The sequence below is a fragment of the Protopterus annectens genome, chromosome 2.part0 (genome assembly GCF_019279795.1).
Source record: "Protopterus annectens isolate FY-2018-M chromosome 2.part0, PAN1.0, whole genome shotgun sequence".
Taxonomy (NCBI): domain Eukaryota; kingdom Metazoa; phylum Chordata; order Ceratodontiformes; family Protopteridae; genus Protopterus; species Protopterus annectens.
In genome coordinates, this window is record NC_056728.1 from 98,408,475 (window position 1) to 98,435,845 (window position 27,371).

Consider the following 27,371-nt stretch of genomic DNA (forward strand, 5'->3'; position numbering starts at 1 on the left):
TCTTCTCTCATAAACCTTCGACTAGGAATATTTACAAAAGTAAGTGGAAAAGTTTTTCTTTTTGGGCTGAGAGAGAGTTAGGTCCTTTTACCTCCCCACTTCCTGCTATTATAGATTTCCTTGCCTCGATTTTTTAAGGTGGGGCAAGTTTTTCCACAATTATAGTTCAGTTAACAGCCATCTCCAGCTATCACATTGGGGTAATGCTGCTCTTGTAAAATCATCTAAATTATGTAAGGCTTTTCTTTGTACTCAGACCTCCTATAAAGGACCCTATTCCAAATTGGGACCTTACGATGGTTTTGCAAAGTTTAGTACATTCTCCTTTTGAACCATCAACTAATGTAAATCTGAAGTTTCTTTCCTCCAAAACTGTCTTTCTGGTGGCTATTACTTCTGCAAGATGAGTATCCAAACTCCAAACACTATTGTCTAATCTGCTGTATTTGATTTTTCACAAAGACAAAGTTACTTTATGCACAAACCCTTCCTTTTTACCAAAGGTTGCCTCTGAAGCCAACATTAATCAAGTGATCAGTTTGCCAGTTTTCTTCCCCAAATTTGAAAATAAAGGAGAATACACCCTTCATCTTTTAGACATTCATACACAACTTCATTTTTACCTTCACAGGACCAAGAAGTTTAGAGAAATCAATTATTTGCCTCCTTCACTAATAGACTAGGTAAACCAGTTTCATTAACTACAGTGGCTAAATTAATAACAGATTGCACCTTTGGTTGTCTTGGTAAAGATATACATTCAGCCAGGTCAATGTCCACATCACCTGCTTTTTGGGTTAGAGCATCTGACAGTGTCTGATTTGTGATTGTGAGGAGAGTGAAAAAAAAGAATGATTACAGTAATGTATTCCACTTTGTTACTGGAAGACAGTGCCCTGCCCCTTTACAAATTGTAATAACCTTCTTTGCACACCTCCGAGGTCTGTGAGAAAAGTAAAAGAAACAATTACCACATTGTCCCCAGCCCCAAAACAAGCTGTAAAAGCCTCCTGTGTACAGCACTAAGGTTTGATGGTGTTGAAATTTAAAGAAGTAATGACCACACCATAGCCAGCCCACCACATAACCTACGGCTAGCTTCTTACACACCTCTGAGCAGGACTGTTTTTGTGATGGGCATGGTTGAGGACAGAGGCCATCACTAAGTCTGTGTCAAAATTAATTTATAAATTCTGGAGTGCGGGGACCACCAGACCATCTTAGCATCTGAATTTTCTGTGATGTATTTTGAACTATAATTACTTATAACTGCATTTTTTTACTACTATCCAGAAGAGTTATGTTTGTTTCTGGCATTATTATATGTGCTTACAGATAAAAGTCAGCAATTTTTTTTACATACATGCACATAAACACAAACACACGCACACTGCACATTCACCTTCAAAGAAACATTAGAAATCCCATTTCACCTGATCCATGTTTTTGAGGTGCTGGGGTTAGTCAGAGGGCATAGACAGATGTACACACAGACAGGGAGGGTATGTAGATTCCATGTAGAAAAAAACGTAGCCAATAACTCAACCAGAGCAAAGCACTGTGAAGTGAGTGCTACTCACTACACCACAGTGGCAATACGTAAGATTTATGTTTGTGTTGTTAAGTGAAATAAAATATGCACAGCTTGTTACTCTTAAATAAATTGCAACTACTACACCCCTACCCACCCACCCACCCACACACCTGCACAAGCGTAATGGCAGTGCTGATGATATCTGTGCCAGAAAGGGAAATAAATTATTGCCATTTTGTTAGAACTTATGCTGCAACACACATGTACACAAGCATAAGCCATAGCAATGCTAGTTTTACATAGATTTCAGCAAAGAACACTGCATTGTACAACACTAGTACTGTCACACCAGATCAGTGAGTATTTTTATCATCAAACAACAGCAGTGATAAGTCACTTTTATTTACTTCATTGAGGAGTAGTACATACCCATTACTGTCCATCATTTCCCAGAATGTCCCTGATTTTGCCTCATAATTTTTCTCTGTCGCTCATAAAAAATGTTTGATTTGCTGGTAAAACATTGAGGTTTACAGACTGTCAATAAATCCAGACATCAGAAGTGTGTACTTCTTATTGTCCAAGAATGCATATTGATGTAAAATCATTATTTTGTTGACTTTTTAAGTCAACTGGCGTAATATTTAAACATTGTTACTGATTTTGTGCCTTTATTCTGCTGTTATTGCTGGCTTTGCCCAGAACACTTGAGCAAAGAAGTTGAGAGTTATTGTATTTGGTGATGTCCTTCCAGTCACTGCTGTAGTATTCCTGACAAATGGGATATCCTGCCAAGGATAGCCTTATGTCTAGTCAGCATACCAAAGCCAGGGCCCCTTTCACATACCATAAATCTGACATGATTTGTGAAGCTATCTAGTACACAGTAAACCACTCTTCTTGACAGACATGCCATTGACAACAATAATTTAAAGAAAGAGGGCACATACCTTATATCTCCCATTTTCTGAACCAAACATAAATTACCTTGTGTGGTAGAATTTTGTGATACAGTTCACTAAGGTCTACAGATTTTACATTTTTTCTTTGTAATGTACTTCTATTTTTCCATCATTTTTGTTGTCACTCTGTTGTTTTTAAACATGTTTTTTCTGAGTAGTACCCGACGTTCCTACATAGAAAGAGGTGTGCGCTATCTGATATGCATATGTTGTGCTAATTATATGTCCACATCTTTTGTTGCATGTTCCTATTTTCCAAGGGCCTTTGTTCCTTTTTTTCAGTCTCTGCCAGTTGAGAGATATGAGAGTGCAACTATTGTTAGTGGTGTGGTTTGTAAGAAAAATGTAATTTCATATTGGGGCACATAGTTTTTGACTGCTGTAAATTCTTTTTGGCTGTCTCATGCTAAATGTTTAACTCTCTGACATCACAGTAGATCACAAATCAAAGTACATAAGTACGCCATGCTTTCAGAAGCAGTTTCTGCATATTTCATGCCTAAAATTAATATGTTTAAAATATTTTTAAGAAAACTACACAATGCCATACAAAGATACTGTAAAACATGCACCCTGGGCCCAGTTCATACACTGAAATGTTAAATTTCAAATGTTTAACTTTTTTTTATCTTACAGGGGTTTCAGAAAATCTTTTAAAATGATTTTTGCTGTTTGTTTCACTGTAGCTTTGTTGTCACTTAACCAATGTGCAGAATAAATTAAGATGGTATGAGTCTTAAAAGCTAAATGGGGCTAAAAAGTGTGTATACTGGAAATTAATGTTGCACTGCTTCTAGTACCTTTATATAGGTATTTTCACTGTATAACTGATGGAACTCCTGTATATATCTACCATAATTTATCATTTCTGTGATTTTTATGCACTTGCGTACATATAGTAATGAGATTTTGGAAATTACCCATGTGGATGAAATATAAATAATGTAGTTGATTGAATGGTGGATGCCTGCTTTACAGAACCAATAAAATACAAGACAAGCCTGCAGGATGTGACATGAAATGTATATATATTTTGCAATGTCTTTTAATCCACTGTACTTTTAATTTTTCTATATTCAAATGCAGGCGGACTCCAAACACATCTTATTTTTTTTTAAATTCCAGGTTTAGTGAGCTATTATCTGTGTGACGCCCCACCACTGAACCAGTAGTTAAGGAGCCTCAATCCTCACCACTGGCACCAGTGGGGGATGTACTCTGAGAGGATGACAAGGTACACACACAGTATTACCAGATGCAGCTCTTTGCATCAAGTGCAGTTTCCCTTAAGAGCACACAGAGACCACAGTCAGTCCGGGGCTGGTTTCTTCCTCTTTCTCCAGATTCCCAATAAAACTCCCCACTGGCACAGCTATAAGGTTGAGATCTCTGCTGTGTGGCCAAGCTAAGACCTCCAGCACCCTTTCTGTCCAACCAGTGCTTCGTGTCCCTGCCCAAGTAGCTGACACGCACACTCTTTGAGGTTTGATTTATACATACACACACATCTGCGAAAGGCTGGCACAGGTTTGCTAGTTATGCCCCCCTTTGCCCAGACTATAAGGTAGTTATCACTGCCACCAGCCAGCTCCTTATCAGCTACTTTAAGGCCCTTAAAAAAGGGTGTCCAATCTTACTGTGCAATATTAATATTAATACAAATGGTAGTTTTACCAAGTGCAAGGCTATTAGGATTGGCCCACAGTGTCACCAAATAAATATGCAAGTACTCTCAGAACTTAAGTATCTGTAGACAGATCAGTCACAATGAAATGTTTAAATATATATAATAATAAATAATAAAAAAACAAGACAATACTAAATATATATTTACAGTGACATCAGAGTTCAAAATCACAGGAAATATTTAAAACAACATTGCAGGACAGTCTCAAATAACTGAAGAAAAATATCTAAATTAAGCTTTATATCTAAGAGAGTTACTATTCCCTAGAAACTTACTTACAGAGCAAGGCAGATGTGGTGAATGGACCTTCTAGCTAATGTTGTCAGGTCCAAGATAGAATACAGAATACTCTCTCTCTCAGAGAGTTCTCAAATTAATATCTCAAATATTACTGCTAGACTAGCTTGCAAAATTACATAATTTCTTGTCATCTGACTTCTAGTCCCCAGGCCCAAAACAACCACTGATGGCAGCTGGTAGCATTTAGCAACTACCTGTAAAAATACATAGACAAGGGCTTTTCCTCAGATCTTTGGCAAATGCTGGAAGTCGTAAAAAATAAAACACTTCCAAGACAATACAGAAAGTTTCCTAGTTTTAGACATTGTGTCTCTTTGCTGCATTGAAACTGAAAGATACCATCTTTTATTGCGTAGCCATAAAGTAATTTAATTTCAGCTATTTTTCTAAAATTTATTAGACTGAGGTTAACCTCCTGTATCCCAGTTTCCACTGCTAAAATATATACAGTTAAACAGTTATAATAGTGCATGTACATTGCTGTTCTTTTCCAGTAGGGTACACTGTGGTTACATTTCAGACAGCACTTTGCAAATACCTTCAAGCAGTTTGATATACATGACATACAGTTCTAATACATTTATAACACAAGTATGTTGTATACATCATGTTGATATTCACAAATGACATAATTATTTACAAAAGTCTAGATAGCTGGGCTAGCAGTATCTTCCTTTCATGACAATCTGTTAAAGTCTAAGGCAGCTGTACCTTTGTAAACATTGTATGCTGTCAAGTGAATGTATATAAATTACTTTATGGCAAAGTGGATATCCAGGTATCTTTGTGTATGTTACGGCATTACAGGTATCAATGGAAATAAAATATTGGCTAGTTAAAGTTAGTATTTCTAGAAATGCCATAATACATATGAAACTATGGCATGACTGAGTCAGAGAAGAAGAACCTGTTTTTTTTATTCATTTATGTAAAATATGTGCAAATGGATTTCCTAGTTTGTATTTTTTGATGCATAAATAGATGTCGATTGATGTGAAGTGAACTTTGAATGTGATGATACATGCAGTTTTTGTCGAATTTATGTTGGAAGCAGCGCGTACTACATTAGCAGTCATGGAGATGGTGCATCTCCCATCTCCTTCACTGTATTAAGGTGTCATTGAAATCTTCAGCTGTAGTTTTAATATGCACAGAAAGTTTGGGTGCATGTATCTGATTGGCATTACTTGTACAGGCTGGTAGGAGTATGTGTGAGAAGACTACTGTTTTCATATTAGAGCTTCATTGTACAAATTGTTGTAACAGTTGTCAGTATAGCTATGAATCTTCCTTTTTAAATGTTTTTCCAGCAGTGATGTGATCAGAAGTAAATATACGTAAGTTAAACTAATGCAATAACTCAAGCACGGGTCCTTTTCGATGGATTCTGCATGTAGACATGAAGCTGGAGTCTTCCAGTGTCACTCGTCATGCCTTTGGACAGGGTCCAGTGGATCATGGTCTTTACTCCCTGAGTAAGGACATAGCACAAAGTCCAGATTTAGACACAGGTACACCTTCTGGAATAAGTGGCTGCCATAGTCCTCATAGTTCTGTTTGCATAAATTGAAGATGCAGGTGTTGCCGTGGGATTATGAGGTGTCATTGTCTTCAATTCCACCAGAATGTCACAGGCATTCTTTAAGCATCAGAGCCTTGTCACCAGGCCCTGGAGTGGTGGACAAACTCTTTCTGCAGCCAAATCCCTTCACATGTTTTAATGACTGATCATTTACCTGCAGGCTGGAAGTTCTCCTAGGCTCTTTCATCATGCAAGGAATGTATTCCTCCTTGGAAAGAGAACACATTAAGATCAGTCCTGGCCATGTGAGACAGCCAGTCCATTGTGATGTATTAAAATTACTAAGGTGGCACAGAGTTCAACCTCTTTCACAAGGAGGCAGTGTTTTATAGTGCAGTGGACCATAGCATACCTTTCGACTATCCAGAGTTTCATAGAATGTCCAGATTTTTGTCTCATATTTTTGGTCTTTTCCTAATAAAATTTGTGGTTTTGTGGCAAATTAGTGAGATTGACTTCATTAAATAATGACAGAGACTTGAGCTACTGATTTCATATCCTTCAGAAAATGCAGGGTAAGACAAAACATTTTATTCTAGCAAATTTCTAAGTTTATAAGAGCAATATTTAAAACTTTGTCCTGATTTTTGTGTCTTTGTCCTCCCATTATTTTATCTTTGTCCATATTTCTCATTCTAAGAGGTTGAGAGGTATGGACCACAGAAAGGGATGTCCAGTCTTCTAGCAGTTCGCGTCATCAAGGAAATGAACAGAGTACTCATCAGAAAACACTTTGTTTTTTGCCAGCTTGTACTATTATTAGCTTTACGTTGATATAGAATTGATAAATAATTAAGGAGGTGAGGGGCTTGAATGTTACTTTTAACTTATGGTTGTAACATCATGAGAAGCTGAAGTTGACAAAAGGTATTCACGTAACTGCAGTGTCTGTCACATGCATTGTCACATTAATGGCCTAGGAGATTTAATTTTAGTTAAGAATATTTTTATGCAACTCTGATGGATCTATTGCTGTGGATATGTTCAAATCCACTGCACATACTAGTCTACAAGGATAGAAAAGCCTTAGTGTAAGAAACCTTTAACATCCTTGCTTTGAAATTCTTTTTTTCCCCATTTTTTTTTCAGATACGTCAATTTTGATGTCTTTCAGTTAAATTGTTTACTTTAGCATCTTTTGTCAGATGTAAGAATTTTCCATGTGCTGTCATGTTAGTTTCATTGATATTTAAAACACTACCCTTATGATTTAATAGAGCTCTCGCTTGCTCAGAATGTTACTTTCGTACACCAAAGTTTCTGAAGATGCATAGAATTATGAACTTATACATCCACACATGCACACACATGCAACAAAATACTGAATGAGCCTTCCTTTATGTTTCATTTTTAAATATTTGATCACACTACCAATTTTGGAAGGATTGTGTATATTGTAATGATATTTAGTGTTTGATTTGTTTATTACAGGGAAGAGCGAGAGCGCTGGATCCGCGCTAAATATGAGCAAAAGTTATTCCTGCCACCACTGCCTTTCTTGGAACTTCCTTTAGGACACCATCTTCTGAGAGCCACTGCTGAAGAAGACTTGAGGACAGTTATATTACTTCTAGCCTATGGAAGCCGGGAAGAAGTAAATGAGACTTGCGGAGAAGGTGATGGCCGCACATCTCTGCACTTGGCGTGTCGGAAAGGGAATGTAGTTTTAACACAGCTCTTGATATGGGTAGGTTTTAAACTGTATGTTTCTTATTAGAATAATAAATTAAGATTCCATGAAAGTTTTGTTGAAACTCTCAATTATCAAGAGAATTTTTACTTACAGTCAGAGTTGCTAAATGACTCCTGGTCCTTAGAACCAGTCTTGGCATCTCTGTTTCACAGAAGGCAGTAATATAAAAACAGAATACTGTTCTTTTGAGTCTAAAAAAGAATATTTTAAGAGTTTATGATCTTGAGAAGCTTTGCTGTTTCATAACATTGTGTGCACTGGGTAGTTGTAGCAGACAGGGGTGTGTTTTTGTTTTCTGCCTAATATTACACTGCTTAAATGTGTAGGAATAGACATGCTTTGAGGAATAGAAGGTCCTCACCTGCTTATCTAATCCACAAAAATATGTAGCTCTTTATTAACTAGATAGCAGACCTCTTAATGCAGTAAGCTACAAAGGCCAACCAAAAAGTTTCTTGCTTTTCTAAAAAAAATCTATTTTAGTGTATTGTCAGTTTAGTTTTGCCCAAAATGTATATTTTTATGGAAGTACTGTTTTACATTTTTTTAATCTAAATTATTTTTTAAGATTCAAGATATATCTAGCAGTCATTTTTTTTACTAAATATTCTCAGGATTAGAGTATGCTAAACATTTAAATCAGTAATTGGCCTGCTTCTTGGCATTATTTCATAGTAAATGAACTTGTTCTCTTTGTGTGTGACTGTAGCTTGTTTCATGTACATTGCTCTTCAGAGACTGTTACACATATCAGAATTTGATGAAGCAGGTATTTGAAAATGAACGAATGACATCTAAGTTGTCTCACACTACATTTTGGACCATTTAACTTGTATTTTATGCTTTGTTGCCATTAGTTGTTTCATGTTATGTCTCATTTTGCGGACACTTTTAACTTTGGTTAACTGTCAGGAATTACTAAGTAGACATCAATTACTGAGAAAACACGTTTCGTTTTTTAAGCAAACAGTAATGACCGAGACTGTTGGAATTACAGGGAAATAATGAACCACCCAGGGGTATTGTAAAGCCTGAAACCACAGGTGAAAGGCTTCACAACCCCTGGAAGATCTGTTCTTTCCTAGTAACTCCCACCTTGGACAGCATTATAGAGCTAAAAAAAGGTCTGTCTCATAAATAGTTTCATATTTTATTATTATTATTATTATTATTATATACATTTTTACGTAAAATAGTTCCTGTTGGTGTAAAATATGAAATTGTTCTCGGAGAAAGTATTTTACATCCAAAATCATCAGCTTTTTTCTTCCAATTTCTTAATGGAGTTGGTAGTGTTACATTAACATCCAAAATATGTAAGAATATAATAATATGCACACAGGCACACTTCATTAACTGTGCACACCCGAGATGCCTTATTGTTATCAAATGCCAACTACATAAATAATAGCACAAGTAATTTTTTTTCACAAGATAAGGGGTCCATGTCACCTACCCACTTACCACACCCAGTGGTGCTGTTAATCAGGAATAATCATAAAACATCTAAAAAAAGAGTGTATCTCCAAGTTGGTGTTAACCTCGATTGCAGTCTATTTAGGACCTTAATGTTGAGAAATAATCTTCTTTTCAATACTTAGATGCAATACCTGTTAATTCAAATCTCCTCCGGCCAAAACCAAGTAAGTGCAGAAGATCTGAGCAAATAAACGGCCATTACTTAGCACCATACAAAAAGCAAGATAAGTCTGTGGTTTCCAATTCTCCTCATATGATCTTGCTTTATTTAGCTTAGATAAGTCCTTTAAATGTTAACTGTCCACTGCTAGTGATGATGAAGTTTTTGGCTGAAAGCCTTTGTCCTCCTAGTTTTTTCAGATCTTTTTATTCATCTCATTTAAGCTCATTTTTTTCTTGTTTAATTTCCTGACAGACTCCACCATGCTGTTTCTTCTTGGCATTTCCCTTTTGTGTAATGCCTAACTGTGTGTCTGTACTTTTGCTTATGTTTAAGTAGAGTTTCATGGTCTTATCTTCAGATTGTATATTTTTATCTAGTTTGGTGCTTCCATGTTTTTACACAGCACCTTCTCTTTGTGTTGCTGGTTTAGAGAATATATTGTATGGATGTTTTTGTGTTTTGCATTTCATTTGTCCTTGTAGTGATGCCCTATTTTAAGGGAATGTTACTTTCTGCTCTTGAAATGTTGTGCACTTTATGCATTTGTGCATTCTTTGTTGCCTAACTAGATGGTAACATTTATGTGTACGGGGGGGATATTTCTTCATACCTTACATTTATTAGCAGTGTTAAGGTCAGATGTTGGGAGTTTTACCTGCAGCTTCTCTATTTTTAAGAGACCTTTCTGTTGTTGCTCTGAACTAGTTCTTTCAATCCCCTTACCAACCTGGTGTCTGCTTTATTGCATTTGTGATGTTCTTCGTGTTTCACTGTTGCAGTCATTACATTTGGGTTATCTGCTTGCAGTAGCCCTCAGTCGGCCTGATTAACAAAGTCTTGAGTCCTGCGTCGGATGCTGTCCCTTCTTCCATGATGTCAGGTCATCAGGGGTATAAAACATGCAGCCGACGCCATTACATCAGTCTTTCTTGCCGTGCGGTGCCCGAAGCAGAAGCAGTTCGCAAGTGCCGTTCGGCCGACTCCTGAAATTTTTGTTTTCGAGTTTCAGAACCGAAGTCTTCAACTAAAGCTAAGTACCCCATTGGGGTAACCTTTTCTTGCTCCTTACCGATGTCAGTAAAAGTTGCTAATTGCATTACTTGTGGAAAGCAAATACCTCACAAAGATTTTCATTCGTACTGTATTCCTTGCCTAGGCCCTGATCACAATGTACCTCGCTGTCGGTTTTGTGCTTTATTTAATCAGCGCACTATCCGTCATCTGTATATTTTCGCCTCTAAATATTTCGGTTCTCGGTTCAATTATCCAGAAATGTCGTCGGTTAGCCATCCAACTACCAGGTTTTCAAAAAAATGCAAAGCTAAAGACAGACACTGGCCACCTAGATCCAAAGCTGCCGACGACGCTTCTCCTAAGCCAGTTGCCAGTTCGCCGGTACTCAGTGGGGTGCTTTCGCAGCCCCTGGTACCCGCTACTTCTGATTTGCAGGCCTCTACTGAGACCCAGTCGGAGTCCGGTATGCCGCAAGATGCTTCAACTGTGCAACCTGTGGATGTCTCTATCTTGGATGGGTCCGGAGCCGCTGTGTAGGCACTGGCTTCTGAGGGTGTATTCAGGCCTATGGACTTGCATGTTAAACCGACGCCCCCTTCTTCTTTTAGGCCTAAATCTCGAACCATGCCTAAGAAACTGACGCCCAGGCCGCATGCTCAGGCCTCTATGCCTAAAAAACAAATGATAAGAATGGCTGAAGATCTTATAACTTTAATCAGGGGAAACAACCCCCCCCCAAGAGACCTAGGACTGAAGTTGGTTATGAAACTTCTGACTAGGATTCTGATTTTTCTGATTCTTCTGATGATCTGGATTTGCCCTTATCTACTTATGAGGATACTGATGCAGAGGATTCTATTCCCTCTGCTTCCCTTCCAAAGGATTTTTCTTTTGGTGAAACCTTACATACTCTAAGGGAGCATTTTCACTGGGAAAGCCAGGATTTTTCTGATTCAAAAAAGAGGCTTAGGGATTTCTTACTCCTGCCTCAGCATAGACCTTTAGCTATACCTCCTGTACTAGACATTGTTTGATGATGCCTTTTCGGAATCTAGTTTGGCCCCTGATTCTTTGCCTGCTTCTCCCAGAAAACCTGACAGATATTACAGGGTTCCTGATTCACACAAGTTCTTTCTCAAAAATCCTATTGCGGATCCAGAGACTATTTCACAGGGACCAAAGGGCATTAAGGCTTCTACTGCTAAAAATCCTACCCCTTCTGAAAGAGACTCCAGGCTGCTGGATGGATGTGATAAGAAGGTTTACACTTCTGCAACCTTGGCCATTAGGGCTTTAAACTGCCAGTTTCATATGTTAAAGTATCAACAACATGTTATTGGGTTGCTTAAACAGAAAATTATGTTGATTCCTGACTGTGCTAAAAATAAAGAATTACAGGATTTAATGCATTCTGCTGGACAGGTTGGTAAACATGCTTTGCAATGTGGATTTGATTCATTAGAGGCCTTTTGCAAGGCTGCTGTTACTGGGTCTGTGCTCAGAAGGCATGCTTGGCTTAAGGAGCAATCTTGGCCTGATCATGTTAAAGCTAAACTGCTGGATGCTCCCTTAAATCAGGACCGCCTGTTTGGCAACAAAGCTGAGGACGTTCTTAAAAAGATGGAAGATAAAGCTAAATCTATGCAAACTGTTAAAGATTTCTTGCAAGTTCAGCTTCCTAGATTTTAGTAGTCATTGGCCCTCTAAGAATTGGTCCTTTCCAGCCCCTTCCAGGTCTTCTCAAGCCAAACCCAGACACAGCAGAAACCCCAGGTTTCAGCCCCAGGGGACACACAAGACTAAGCAGTGGGGGATTTCCGCATCCAAATCTGGGAGTAGTAAGACTCCCCCCAATGGAAAACTGTCTCAGTGACTTGCTTTTAAAACTACCAAGCACTTCCCAACTGAATGCTCCTTTAGGTGGAAAGATTGGTGTACGGGCCAAAAACTGGGAACTCATTACCCAGGACGAATGGTTTTAAATATAGTGTTCCAAGGATACAGATTTCATTTCCACACTTTACCAACAACAAGCGGGTGGCCAGATCTACCCCCAAATCAGTGGGCAGAGGCCCAAAATCAAGTACTCTCTCTCTTAAGCATGGGAGCTATTCAGTTGGTACCAGAAGAGGAAAAGGGACAAGGTTTCTATTCGAGACTTTTCCTGGTACCCAGAAAAGGAAATACATGGTGTCCTAGCCTGGACCTTTCTACTCTAAACACATTTCTGGTGATTCCAAAATTCAAAATGCTGACTCTTCACCAGCTGCTTCCTATGCTAGGCAAAGATGCATGGTTGGCAACACTAGACTTAAAAGAAGCATACCTGCACATCCTTATCAGGGAGTCTTGCAGAAGATGCCTAGGCTTCAAAGCAGGCTACATGCTCTATCAGTTCTCTGTACTGCCCTTTGGCTTATCTACTGCACCCAGGGTATTCACAAAGTGCCTAGCTTCACTCATTTCATTTTGCAGGCAAAGAAATATTCAAATATACCCATACCTGGACGATTGTCTAATTCAGGCAGAAAGCCAGGACATACTTTTGAATCATCTGGCCTTTGTTCAAAGGGTGCTGACTTGTCTGGGGTACATCATAAACGAAAAGAAATCACACCTGGTACCCTTTCAACAAATTATATTCCTGGGAGCAAGCTTGAATACAACTTCCCAGATGGCTTTTCTCACTCCAGAGAAACGGATTCATTTGACAACCTACTTCAACCAAGTGGCAACAAAAACCCAGCTATCTGCAAGGCAAGTACTGCAAGCCATGACCCTGCATTCTTCTAATTCCATATGCAAGTCAACATTCACAGGGTCTAGAAGCAATGATTCCTATCATACCCTGCCCATGCCTAGAGTTCCTTTGGTGGGCAGAGGCCTGCCACCAAAACAGGGGACTACCATTCACACTACCCCCTGCTGTCCAAACCTTAGCAACAGACACATCGGACTATGCATGGGGGGCTCACCTGGCAGGGAAGTGCATGCAGGGCAAATGGAACCCGAGTCAAATGCACCTGCCCATAAATCAAAAGGAAATGTTACCTGTACAAAATGCTCTGACAGCCTTCAAGGACCACATTCTTCCAGGACAACTAATGATAAAGACGGACAATACCACTGTCGTGGAACATGCAGGAAGGGTACACATTCTTACCCCCTCTGCAGATTAGCCATGGCATTGTGGAACACAGCCTTGAGCTTCCAAGTGAATCTACAAGCTGAGTTCCTGCCAGGAAAACTAAATATACTGGCAGATGGACTAAGCAGAAACCTCATGGACCCGCACGAGTAGAAACTGGAACCAAGGATTTTCAACAAGTTGACAAGCAAATGGGGGAGCCCAGATATAGACCTGTTTGCCTCCCCCCAGAACCATCAATTGGACAAATTTTGCACAAGGATTCCCCACAAGCTAGCTTGGAAAGTGGATTCTCTATCCTTTAACTGGAAAAAAACTATCAGTTTATGCCTTTCCTCCTCTGCCTCTACTCTCCAAGGTACTACTAAAGATCAAACAGGACAAGCCAAGGATGATTTTAATTGCACCAGACTGGTCACACCAACACTGGTACCCCCCTCTTGCGCAGTGTGTCACGCTTTGCCCCATGGCACCTGCCTCAGACTCCTTACCTGTTGTCTCAGCAGGAGAACCAGATTCTGCACCCTCAGCTGCAAACCCTGAACCTAGCAGCCTGGCTAATTACCTAATCTCTCCTTTACCATCCCTCAGTAAATCAGTGATGGATATCATTTTAGAGGCAAGGAGGCCTAGTACTAGAAAATCTTATGATGCAAAATAGAAAAGATTTTGTGCCTGGAACCAATCTCTAGGGATGAGTGCAGCAGTGCCCCAGTTTACCTCAGATTCTACAATACTTGACTGAGATACTTCATAAGGACTTGTCCTTTTCCTCCATCAAAATTCATGCCTCAGCCATTTCAGCTCATTGTAGTACAGGGCCTCCCCTCTTCTTTCACCCACTGCTCAAGCAGTTCCTCAGAGGGGCCAAAATTTTAAGGCCACCCAGGAGAGCTCCTTCTCCAGCCTGGGACCTTAACTTTGTCTTGGAGAAACTCACTCTTCCTCCTTTCGAGCCAGCTGCTACTGCAGATTTAAAATTCCTTTCCTGGAAAACAGCTTTCCTTTTAGCAATTACTTTTGCAAGAAGGGTATCTGAATTACAGGCCCTTATGGCAGTGGAGCCTTTCATCATCTTTCATGCGGACAGGGTGTCCCTCAGAACCAATCCCTCTTTCTTGCCCAAGGTGGTATCCAGTGTGGCTCTTAATCAGTTCATTCATTTGCCTACTTTCTTTCCTAACCCACAGAACAAAGGGGAACGAATACTGCACTCCTTAGATGTGCACAGACAACTTAGATTCTACTTGGACAGGACTAAACCTCAAAGGAAATTTGAGCCACTGCTGGTGGCATTTGCTGCAGGGACAGAGGGGAAAGCTATCTCAAAGCAAACCATTTCAAAATGGATAGGCCATTGCATTCATTTCTGCTATAAGCACCATGGAAAACCTATCCCACAGGACATCAGACCCCATTCAACCAGGGCTGCATCTACCACTACAGCCTTTCTCAGGGGCGTCCCTACCAGGAACATCCTAGAAGCTACTACCTGGAGTTCTGTACATAATTTCAGCAAGCATTATCATTTGCCAATTTTCTCTAAATCCAGAGCTGGCCTTGCCACTGCAGTCTTGCAGGGCTTTATAGCTGGTCCTAATTCTATTTAAATTCCTCCTCCCAACCTTAGCTTTGGGAATCTACCCAAATGTAATGACTGTATCAGTGAAACACGAAGAACATAGTACAGTTGTGTACACTCACCATAAATGTAGATGTTCACTGTTGCAGTCCTGGTTACCCTCCCTCCAGACCCCCTGACTTCTTTTGGCTATACCTCTATTCTCCTTTCTTATGTTTAAAAGCTTTTTGGTGTATTTGCTTTTTTGTTGGAGGTATAATCTTGCATATATATATATATATATATATATATATATATATATATATATATATATATATATATATATATATTTAATTGCTTCCCATTAGGGGGGAACCTGACATCTGGGGCAAGACAAAACTGATGTAAAGGCGTCGGCTGCATGTTTTATACTCCTGATGTCATGGAAGAAGGGACAGCATCTGACGCAGGACCCAAGACTTTGTTAATCAGACCGACTGAGGGCTACTGCAAGCAGATAACCCAAATGTAATGACTGCAACAGTGAATACACTTGAACATCTACATTTATGGTAAGTGTACACAACTGTACTTTTCTTTGCTCATTGGGGGTCATCACACTCAGTGGTAGCATTTCTTGCCAGGACTTTATTCTTGGATCTGATGCAAGACTATATGGAGCTTATGCCTCTCATTAGGGCTTGTTTTAGGGGTGTCATGCATAGTCTTTGGAGACTACCTTTCTCCTCCTTTGTAGGTCCTTGTTTAAGTGTGTGATGCATGGTCTTTGAGCCAACCACTTTTCTTGCTACTGATGTTGATGGTTATCGACATCTGCCCTTGGGGTTTCTGCCCCTCATAAATTATTATTTTCTTGGTACTAAACTCAGTCTAGGCCACCTTTTGGCACAACCTGTACTGTTTATTGGGAAATAATCTGCACTGAACGGACCTGCTTTGGGAAGCCTGCCATTTGGCTCTTCCTGTACTGACCCATTGACATTGAGACCCTTTGGTAATGACTACCTCCTTTGATGCCAAACCTTTTTCATCACCAGTTAGATTAGTGCCGTATTACCCTTCTGATCATTATTTGGTGTTGTGTGTTGGTCGATAATGAAGATACATTGATGCTGAGGTATTCTCTCAGGTTACCTATTGGTGCTGAGGTATTCTTTTAGGCTAAACTTCCACAAAACATACTATATTTGTAGTTGGGACTGACTGCCTTGGCTCCAGCATTTACTTTTCCTTTGGTTTTTGAAGCAGATGTTTTGTTGTGATCCTTTATAACCTTATCAGCATTAACCTTACATCTTTCATAAATCATAGGTATTACGGATTGATTTAGTGACCATTCTTGGATTGTGCGTACTCTCTGCAGTAGGCTTATATCTTATGATGCAGTTTAGATGAAATCTGGTAATGAATTGTTGATTGTGGCTTTGTTTTTAGGTTTCACTGGAAGTGTTTTGTTAATGTTGAATAGTACATGGCCTTAGACACATTAGCCTTCCCTTACAATAATTGTTGATACAGGATCACGTGTTACTCCACGTCTCAGGTATTATGGGGTGCTTGACTCATCATGCTGCATTTGTGTAATGCCAGACACAGCAGGTTCTTATCTTGCCCTACCTCCCATATATTTGGGATAATTAAAGTGTTATTGTTATTTATGCATAGCCCTAGACCTTGCAGGTTTGTGTCTTGTCGTTCATCTGCGACAATACTGGTTAAATGAATTGTATGTCTTGAAGGCCAGAACATTTTAAAGGTAGCAGGGGCATTTGTTAGCCTACATCTCCAATATTGTTAAAGAAAGTGAGTTATGAATGCTGAAATGAGGATAAGCTTCAGAGCAGTACAAACATATTTTGTCCTAACCCCCCCCCCCCCAATTTCCCAGTTATGAGAGTGGATTTTTATATATCTTTGGTAGCAACACACTTGTATCTTTCCCTTTGTCTTAGGCTGTCTAGAGTAATAGGGTTTTAAGAGTTGTAGAGTGGACGGTCGGAGAAACAGCATGCACTTTACCCCTCCTTATATATCAGATGTTATGGAATAGCGTACCCCCAGAAAAGTAGCCTTTGTGGGGTGAAGGGAGCATCGTCAGTAAGGGAGAGGTGTGGTAGCACTGCCAGCATTTATTCAGTATCTGCACACCAGCATTTAAACAGTCAGGGCTATTAATTGTAGGTAGTTTTGTGTTGGCTAAAGTTCACTTTAGTAACTGCAGACCTCAAGACAGACATACTTTTGTCTTTTAAAAATAATAAACAAATTTTACCCCACTAATATATTTTTTAAATGCTTTAAACATTTTATTCATTACTGCTTTCCATACTGTTATGTTTGGAAACATAGTTTACTGCTTGGACATGATGGACTTTTGTGTTGATTTGTAGGAGACAAATTAAACAGTAGGATTTACAATAAGTGTGTAATTTTGAAAGACAGACTTCATGTGCATGCAAAATAACATACTGGGGTTAAATGTTATTCAAAAGATTACTGTTTGTTTTACTTAAGTCACTACAGAGGTGTGATGCTGATTGTAGCTGTAAGAAGCCAGCATATTGTTAAGGATAGAATGAACTGATACAGACTTGCTTCTATAAAATATTAGCTAAGAACTCTTTCTGTAATGAACTACCAGTGAAAAGCTTTATATGTTCGGCTAATTGAGTAGAGCATGCACTTACTTTCTTGTTTTGGCAAACTGGTCATCATTTTGTGCCCACATAACTAGCAAGTGTCATTACCACAATTGAGCCTGTGCAGTATCAGACTTCCAAAGGCAGTAACTAGAAAACTAACCTTTTCCAACCATTTTTGGGTGCTTTGAAGCTTTAGCAAAGTATTAGACGAACCTGTGAATCATTGCATTGCTGGTTTAATACTTTGTAAGGAAAAATTTGTGACCATGTTTTCAAACTTTAGAAGCTGTTCATCATTAACACATCACAAAAAATGGAATTAAAATGTACTTGCTCTTATGAAGTTTTGCAATGTAACTAAGCCTCACAAAAACTTGGTATGTATATCTGGCTAGTTAGATGTGTTTTTGTGTTGTTTCCATCTGGATTTTTAGCTTGCTTGTCAGCAAGTATGATCAGTGCATTTGAGTAATTGCAATCTCATTAATAGCTGCCATCATTTTACTTGCTACACCTCTGTATCCCGTAATTCTCAATATTATTTTCAAATTCTAATTCACCATCATTGCATCTGTTAGGAAACTGTATCAAAAGTGGAAATCCCTTTTAGACACCCCTCAAGCAGCAGAACCCAACTGAACCATGGCTTTACTACTCCCTGTTACTTGCAAGAAAGGACTGTCCACAGCCATCAACAGGAATATCTGTCATAAGCACACATTTCTTTGGTTCCCTACTACCAGATTTAGTGAATTCACAAAATTTGACATTGAAATGTATTTGCTTCATTTTTGTTATTAAATAAGTATTGTGATGAGCCTTTTTCTCTTTCTCTCCCTATCCTACTGTATTACCCCTGCCTTCCTCCTTTTGATTATTATGAAACCAATAAACATGGAAAAGACTGTGTGTGCGCTTACAGGCTGAACAAATCCATCATGATAAGTATGAGTTCTGCTTTTACTTGGAGTAAAGAGTTTCACCTGGGCTTTACATCAGAGTCCGATAAGTAAAATAACATAACTGTTATTTCTGTGATTTTCACACACTTCTTAATCTGCAGACATGTTACAAAAATATTGAATAGTTGTCATCATTTGGTCATTACTGCTTATTTGTTGGCACTCAAAAAAACATTCCCATGGCAAAATCTCACATTTCTCTCTTCACTGAAAGTGGTTTAGCTTGATCTTTGGAGTCTGCTACTTCGTGTACTAAATTTTGGGAAGTAGTAGATAGAACTCTGCAGAATTATGAAGCTGCACTCCATTCAAATGCCCTGTGCTCAACATTCCATAAGTTCAGTGTGAAAAGAAAATATGTGAGAACGTGTTGAAAAATGAGATCAGAATTCTGTTAAGTAATAAAGACAGGGTGAGGATATATGTGTAAACATGGAGGACGTTTCTGTCATTAAAGGCTTTCTGTTTGTGTAGATTGCTGACAGTTTGAGAAGTGTTGAAGACTGTAATAGAATTTCTGGAAGATCTTTCTAGTAAAGGGAGCGTGTGATAGAGCCATAATGTTACAGAATTAGGTTTTGGAGGTTTACACAATACAGAATAGTGGAAGAAATTTGCGTGAAATGTTTTAATGAGGCTGTTGCTAGATGCCATAAAAGTCAAACTAAACTTTATTGTTGATTATATATACACAGCAGTGCAAGCCGAACAAAATTACTTTGGTCCCTGTGCAAGACACAACAGTGAACACACAGTTTGAATGACAGTAAGACTAATGCACATACAGTAATAATTAAAATATTAACAACACAATAAGTTACAATTGGACAGGAAGACAGTTAATATTATACTAGTAGGTATTGCAAGACTATGACTTCACATTGTGATTGCTTAGAATATTGCACTTCATCAAGTTGACATAGAGGAGAGAGGAATGGGTACCCAATAACAGGTTAAGTAAGAGACAGGTGATGACTCTTTAGTACTCTGTTTAATGGCTAAAAGATACCAAGTCAGCAGTGTGGACCATTTTCTTCCCCATGAATCAAATGCTGAAGCATATGGTAATGGTGGCTGTTAATGTTTGAATAGGTATTAAAGCAATATCTAAAGTTTTTGTTGCAGGTGAGATCGTATATAGCGTTAGTGTATGATCACATTAATGTAAGAAGAGCTGAGAGTTTTTTTTTTTTTTTTTTTTTTTTGCCAGTAGACTGAAGTCAGAAGGCTGGCTGCCTAGAAGAAATGCTTTGAGATTGAGAAGAGGAGTCAGGGTAATATTTTTAGAAGAAAACTAATGTTCTTTCAGTGATACCCGATAGTGAGGATTTATATTCCACAATGTTGCCTTGTTTTTTTTTCTGAGTACTCTGCTTTTATCCCACCTCCTTAGAACACTGTATTTGATTGGATAATATAAAGTTCTTCATAGTAATTGCATTTACTGTTGCATTTGTGGCCTGGGTCATGGCTGAAAAGGATCAAAGAGTGTATTGGAGTACAGGATAAATATGGAAAGTCAAGACCTATGTTCTGAGTGCTAAAGAAATGGGCTGTAATGACTTCCAAAATAGCCACTGATTGAAAAGTGTGTTTACTAGGTTCTATATTATTCCCTCGAAGAGGCGTTCCATCGAATGCCTCTTCATCGACCCTAAAACCACGAACTTTCAAAATATTGAACGTCCATATAAGCAATTTTTTTCCCTTGGAAAGAAGTCGCTTGCCCTACAAACACCAACAAATAACCACAATAACTACAAACTGGGGAGCTTCATCCCCCACACCCCCCAAACTAAATATACCAACTCCGAGATCGCACTACAGTGGGGAAAAAGGCAAACTGACGTGGATGGTCAAGCGATTTCTTTCCCAAGGAAAGAAACCGCTTATGTGGATATTCAATGTTTTCAAATTTCGCAGTTTCAAGTTTGATGAAGAGGCATTCGATAGAACTCCTCTTCAAGGAAATAATAGGAACCCGTTAACTGGAGCTCTCCCACTAAAACAGATAATTGCTTAGAAAAAGCTAGTAAAGTAAGTATTGTTGGTTTAAATTGAGATCTCATCTGGGCATTATTTTGTCTGGATGTCAACTAAGATAAATTCTGGATGAAGTAAACCAAAGTGAAAAAACAGAGAAAAGAAAATTGTGCTGGAAAAGGGCTCCAGAAAGACTCAGTATGAAACAGACTAGTTATGATGAAACAGACTAGTTATAGTGTGTATGCAAGATATGGCTTCCAGCAACATTTAAGAGAAAATTTCACAGATACAGTTAGAGGTCTGTAAAATAAGTGGACACTAGCAAAGTGCGTTAAATCAAATGAGAGAATTGGAAGAAATAGAAGAAGCACTGAATACTGCAAAAGGAGCTCGAGAGGATCTGTTCTGAAAGTACTTGATCTGGAAGACAGCATGAGGAGGAAAATACTGAGGTTTATAAAGGCCTTGGTGTTCCATAGCAGGCCATATGCCTAGAGAGGCCACATCATGTTTATACCCCAAGAAGTCTTTTAAAAGTGCAGCCAGGACCAATAGTTGTGAAGATGCAAATATACCAACCAAAGGAGATGCTGCCGACAAAACTGTGGCAGAGAGGAAGGTTGCTAAAAGTCAGAGACATCAGATGATTTGCAGAAAAAGTACAGTTGTGTAAAATCTTACCATAATGGTAGATGTACATGCATTCACTACTGCAGTATTATTAACATATGGGGATTCCCTGCCATGGAAGCCTGACATCCGGCCAGTCTACCAATAAATCCTGTTGCACTAAAGGTACATCGAACATCACCAAAACGCTCCTTGCATATTGTAGGGCATAAAGGTAATGTTCAGGCCTACCATAGTCAAAACCGAATGCCCCAGTAGGAACACCAGTCCAAGGAACCCAATAGGAAATCTGTACATCTAGGAAAGCAAAGGACTAGGGGAAGGAGGGAGGGAGCAAATACTACAGGACTGAAGGCAAGGACATCTGCCATTATAGTAAGATTTTACAGAACTGTACTATGTCCTTGCCTTCACTGCTGCAGTATTCTTAACATATGGGAGACTACCAAAGTTCAAGAGGAAACTAGGGAGGGGGAATGAGCAGAAGAGTCCCCTAAAAAGCCATGAAGAATGACACTAGCAAAACCAGCCATAGCTCTAGAGATACCATCCAACTTGTAGTGCTTGGTAAAGGTATGAACAGAAGGCCAGGTAGTTGCTTCAAGAATAGAATTATTGTCTAAGCCCTAGAAAAAAGCACCAGACGAAGCCACAGCTTTAGTAGAATGAGCCTTGACTGAAGAGGGAAGGCTCTTGCCATGAAATGTATAACACAAAGAAATAGCCTTAGAAATCCAAGAATAAGTAGTTTGCTTTGGATACAGCAAGTCCCAAAGATCTAGGATGAAAAGAAACAAATAACTGATCAGAATTTCTAATAGCCTTAGTCTTATCCAAATAAACCTTGAGTTGCCCATGAACATCCGAAGTATACAGCACCCTCACTGTCAGTTTTCAGAGAGGGGGGAAAAGTTGGCAAATTAATAACTCATTAACCACCTTAGGAATATAAGAAGGCTTAGTGTGCAAGGACACTGTCCTCAAGAAAGATCAAAAACAGAGGACAAGTCATAAGGGCCTGTAACTCAGGCACCTGCTAGCAGAAATAAGAGCTAACAAAAGAACAGTCTTCTAGGAACAGTGTTGCAAGGAAGTTGAAGCAGCAGGCTCATAAGGAGCCTGATTCAACTTCTCCAAAACAAAATTAAGATCCCAGGGAGGAAGAACAGGCTTCCGGAGAGGTCTAATATTAATGATGCTTTTAAGAAATTGTTTCACCTAGAAGCTAAAGGAGGAGAAAAAGGCAGACAAGCAGAGATAGCTGATAAGTGGGCTTTAATAGAAGAATAGGCCAAACCAGCATTGAACAACTCACACAAATAAGGGAGAACCAAAGGAACATCCTGTAAATGGGTCCAGGTTACAAGAGAGACACCAAATAGAAAACCTCTTCCTTTTGTATAAGTAGGTTCATAGGTTGGTACTAGGCTATCGGCCCTAGGGCCTATACAAGCCTAGTCATAACAATTCCCTGGCTATTTCTTCCCACAGTATTTACTTCTCTGGACCCCTGTCTAGCAGGGCAACTGACATGATCCTCTGGGTGAATTTCCTATCTCCCATCCAATCATCAAAGTTCCTTCTGAAGAGGGCCAAAGAGGTGCTCTGCCTGACATGTATGGGCAGTCTATTCCAGAGTCTGTGGAGTCTCTGGGTCAGGAACCTATCCCTCCAGCATGTTTTGTTCATTGTGATGACAAGGTTTAGATCTCTGGAGTGTGTGTCTCTGAGGGATTGGGATTTCTAAGTGTAGCATGTCCACCAGCTCAGGGTTTGACATGGCCTTGTATGGTAAGCAGAGCTCACCTCTGAGTAGACGATATGCGACAGAGTATATGTGGAGTTTTTTTAGATGGTCAGCATAGGGCATCTGCTTTAGGCCTGTGATTCTTTTAGTGAGGTATTTCTGTGGCCTTTCCAGTTGTTGCAGATGTCTTGAGAGGTACATACCAAACGGGGTGTTGTATTCTATAATGGGTCTAATGAGGGATGAGTATAGTGGGACAATGATCTCCTTTTTTCTGGATGAAAAGCCCTTAGTGATGAGGTGTGCCACATAGAAGGATTTCCTGACTGTTGTAGCGATGTGGTTATCGAAGGTGAGACCACTGTCCACCTGTGTCCCTAAGTCTCTTATCACACTTTCGGTGTTTAGTGTACTGCCGCCTATGTGTTAATTCACGGGTAAGGGTTTCCTAATAGTAGGTTTCCTGGCCTGCTACAGGACTTGTAGCACGTCCTCAGAAAAAAAGGTCAAAATCCTATCACCCACCGTGTCAGTTGAAGCGTGGACAGGTGGAGATGGATGAGATCTTTTGTCTTGTAAGAGTAGATCCACCCTGTGAGGTAACTTGTGATGACGGCCCCTGGCTAAATGCAGAAGAGGGAACCAGTGCTGCCGTAGCCAAAAGGGATTCACCAACAAGTTTTTGAGAGCATCCTGTTGAATTTTGTGCAGGACTTTTGGAATGAGAGGAAGGGGAGGGAATGTATAAAGAAACATCCACTTCTAAGAAAATGAGAGAGCATCTATCTTCCATACCAGAAGACTTTGGACTTTGGCACAAAACAGAGGACATTGCCAGTTAGTGGGGAGGCAAAAAGATCCACTTGGGGAGTACTCCACTGGTGGATAATGTCCAGAACCACATCCATGTGAAGCATCCACTCATGGGACTAAGTTAAGGACCTGCTCAGAGTGTCTGCCACAGTTTTCTGACTAGAAGGGATATAAACAGACAGACAGAAGAGTCACTTGATACTTGGTAGATTCCATGCCAGAAATGCCATCCAGCAAAGAAGATAAGATCTCTTTCCTCCCTGTTTGTTGATATACCATATCACTGTGGTATTGTCTGTGAACACTTTGCTAGGCTTTGGATGGAAAAGAGGATGAAAGGCCTGAAGAGCTAGCAGAAGAGCTCTCATCTCTTTGACATTGATGTACTCCTTCTGCTGATGAGGCGACCACACCCACTGAAGTTTTAGGAAGCCAAATGTTGCCCCCCCAGCCCATGTCTGAAGCATCTGTGAACAATTCCTGAGAGGGACAAGGGGGATAAAAATGGCTCCCTGGATTCAGAGACAACTGCTAAGTCCACCAGTGAAGTTCCTATCTGAGACGAGGAAGAAGAGGAACTACAAAGTCTAGAGGATGTGCATGTAGAAGGCACACTGACTTCAGAAACCACTGTAACTTCCTCATGTGAGGTTTGGCCAGAGGAAGCATCAGAATGATGGCTGCCATGAAACCCAGAGCTCTTAGAAACTACCTGGCAGTAATGGAAGCCAGAGGAAGAAGAGTGTGAAAAAAATGAGAGTTAAGGTCTCTGGAGGGGCAGGGGAGTCAGCACTGGCACTGTCTGAATCCTATAATTCAGAAAAACATTATCCTGATAAGTAGTCAGAGAAGACTTTTTGAAATTTATAGTGAACCCCAGACTCTGAAGAAGGGAAATGGTAAAATGAAGATTTTGCAAAAGGGTCTCTGGAGAGGATGCCTGAATCAGCAGGTCATCCAAGTAAGGAAATATTTGGATCCTTTGAAGCTTGCAAAAATCAATCACAAGAGTAGGGCATTTGGTGAACACCCTTGGGGCAGAAGAAAGGGCAAAGCAGAGAAATGAAAATGCCAGGAAGCAACAGAGAAATGCAAACACTTCCTGAAAAGAGGATGGATCGGAATATGGAGATATAAGCATCTTTGAGATTCAGAGACACCATATAAGCCTGAGGGAGCAAGAGGGGAAACAGAATCTGAAGGGGACAACATCAGAAAGGAAGGCACTTTCTAAGTGTTTAGATGAGAGAGGTCTAGAATAGGTCTCCAAGTGCCCTCTTTCCTGGGTACTAGAAACAGTCTGGAGTAGAACCCTTTCCCCTTTTGGGACATAGGCACCTCTTGAATAGTACCCTGAGTCAAGAGATTTTGATGAACCTCTGGGAAAAAGTGAAGTTATTCCTGAGGAGGCTGAGGAATGCCCATAAAAGGAGGAGGGGATTTCCACACCATGAAGTACACCTGATGAATGATTGACAGAACCCAAGAATCCTGAGGTATCTGAAGCCAAACAGGAAGAGAAAGTGGAATATGGCTGCGAAGGTATGGATAGTCATACAGCACCTGGTTTGTCTGGAAAGGAAGGCTTCAGAGTCTCTGAAAACTGAGGAGCCTTAGCAGGAGGAACCCATTTGCACTCTTCTTACCTTTAATAGAAGGACAGGATTGCCTACGAACAAAGGTAGGGTTAGCGGGGTAATTTCTCTGAAATTTAGGCACAGGAGAAACACATATTTAAGCTTCTGTAAGGCCTTATCCTTATCCTGAAGGGACTTAAACTAGCAGCAGCTTCCCCAAACAATAACTTAGAACCCAGAGGAGCATCCTTCAGCTTATCCTTAATATCAATAGTAGAGGTTGAAGCCTAAGCCAAGAATACCTCCTCATCACTGAACCAAAAACAGCAGCCCTAGAAGAGGCATCTGTCGCATCATAACTACATTTAACAGAATGATGAATGACTTGAGAGGAATTCCCTAGCAAGGAAAGAACAGAAGTTTTACCCTCAGAGTCTGGAAAATCAGAAATAATTTGACAGGCCTGAGAAAGAAGCACAAACACATACCTTGACATATGGGGCTGATAATTAATAACCCTAAAAGCTAGGGAGGCAAGAAGTGTAAACCTTAGCTGTACAGTTCTTGTCAGAAGGCAATAACTTGGGCAAAGGAAGCAAGTGAGATGGCTTATCAGAGGCTGCAGATACTACAAAGACATCAGCAGCAGGATATTTATATACAAAATAACAATCCTTAGGCACCCTATAAAACCTGTCAGGTTTTTGGGAACAGGGGGCAGAGAAACAGGCCCATGAAAGGCATTGGAAAATGCATCTGGTAAAGCAGCCAAAACTGCAGGAATAGCTGCAGGCTTAGGAGATTCCAACTGCAGCAACTCATAATACCTCTTATGGATGTCATAGACCTGAAGACAATCCCTCTTAAAAAAAATCCATCATCCTAGAGAGTGTGCCCTCAAAGGAAATTTCCTCAAAAGAAACATCAGGACTAATAGATTCCTCCTCCTCTGACCCTTGATCCAAATGAGAAGGAGTTTGAGTAGAGTAAGTCAGGGATTCACCATCAGAATCTGACTCATCCTCAGAAGAATCCTTCCTGAGGCCTTTTAAGGGGCATAGAGGACCAAAGAGAAGCAGGAACTGAAACCCCGTGAGGAGGGTTTAAGGACATTAAATCAGTAAATATACCCTGAGTAAAGGCCTTCCAGTCACTTTGTGGATCCCTAGGAGCAGGTGAAACTTGTTTAAGTTTTTGTTTCTTTTTAAGGGAATGTCCCCTCCAAAAAACTGACAAGGCTCATACCCAGGATGACAACTGAGAACCGTAGTAGGAACTTCTTCCCCAACTAAAAATAGAGGAACTCCCCTAGGCCTCTTGGAAAAAATCAACCGTGGCTCCCCCTGAACATCAGAGACAGACACCTGAAAAGCCTCTTTGGATGTACTGCCAGCCGGATCCTCACTGAACTCCAACACAGTCATGGCAGAGATATCCAACAACACAGCCGAGTGAGCCTCCATGTTTGTAATGACCTCTGGAGGAACACCTGTCAGAGGCTGAACAGCAGAAGATTCTGGCTGTGCCTTTTTCACCTACTTCCCTAATGGCTGACCCTTGGGGCAGGAGATTCCTTCCATTGTATCTTTAGTGAGAAGCTTAAGATGCTGGTTCTCAAGATACAAGGAAAGGGAAGAAAGTCAACTGCGAAGGGTTTTCAGGATGTACGCTTGACAAACTAAACGACATATGATCTTGAGTAGCTTCTACTCAAAAAATACACTTATCATAGCAGTCTTTATGAGGAATCTGTCTCCCACACTGACATTCACCCTTCCTGGATAACATTAACCCCAAGGAGTACAAAACAAGACAAGAAAAAACAAAAACCCCAACAGGGCACTTATCTGCATCTGCAAAGAAGTCAGCA

The 27,371-nt window shown here is 40.0% G+C and overlaps 1 protein-coding gene across 1 annotated transcript in view; it reads left to right on the top strand.

The window, feature by feature from the left end:
• The window catches only part of LOC122792978 (arf-GAP with GTPase, ANK repeat and PH domain-containing protein 1-like), a 2,685,441-nt gene that overhangs the window by 2,610,764 nt on the left and 47,306 nt on the right, over nt 1-27,371 (top strand). Inside the window, exon 19 of the mRNA XM_044060583.1 lies at nt 7,497-7,752. Within this exon, the coding sequence (XP_043916518.1) occupies nt 7,497-7,752 (256 nt within the window). The remainder of the gene's footprint in view (nt 1-7,496; nt 7,753-27,371) is intronic.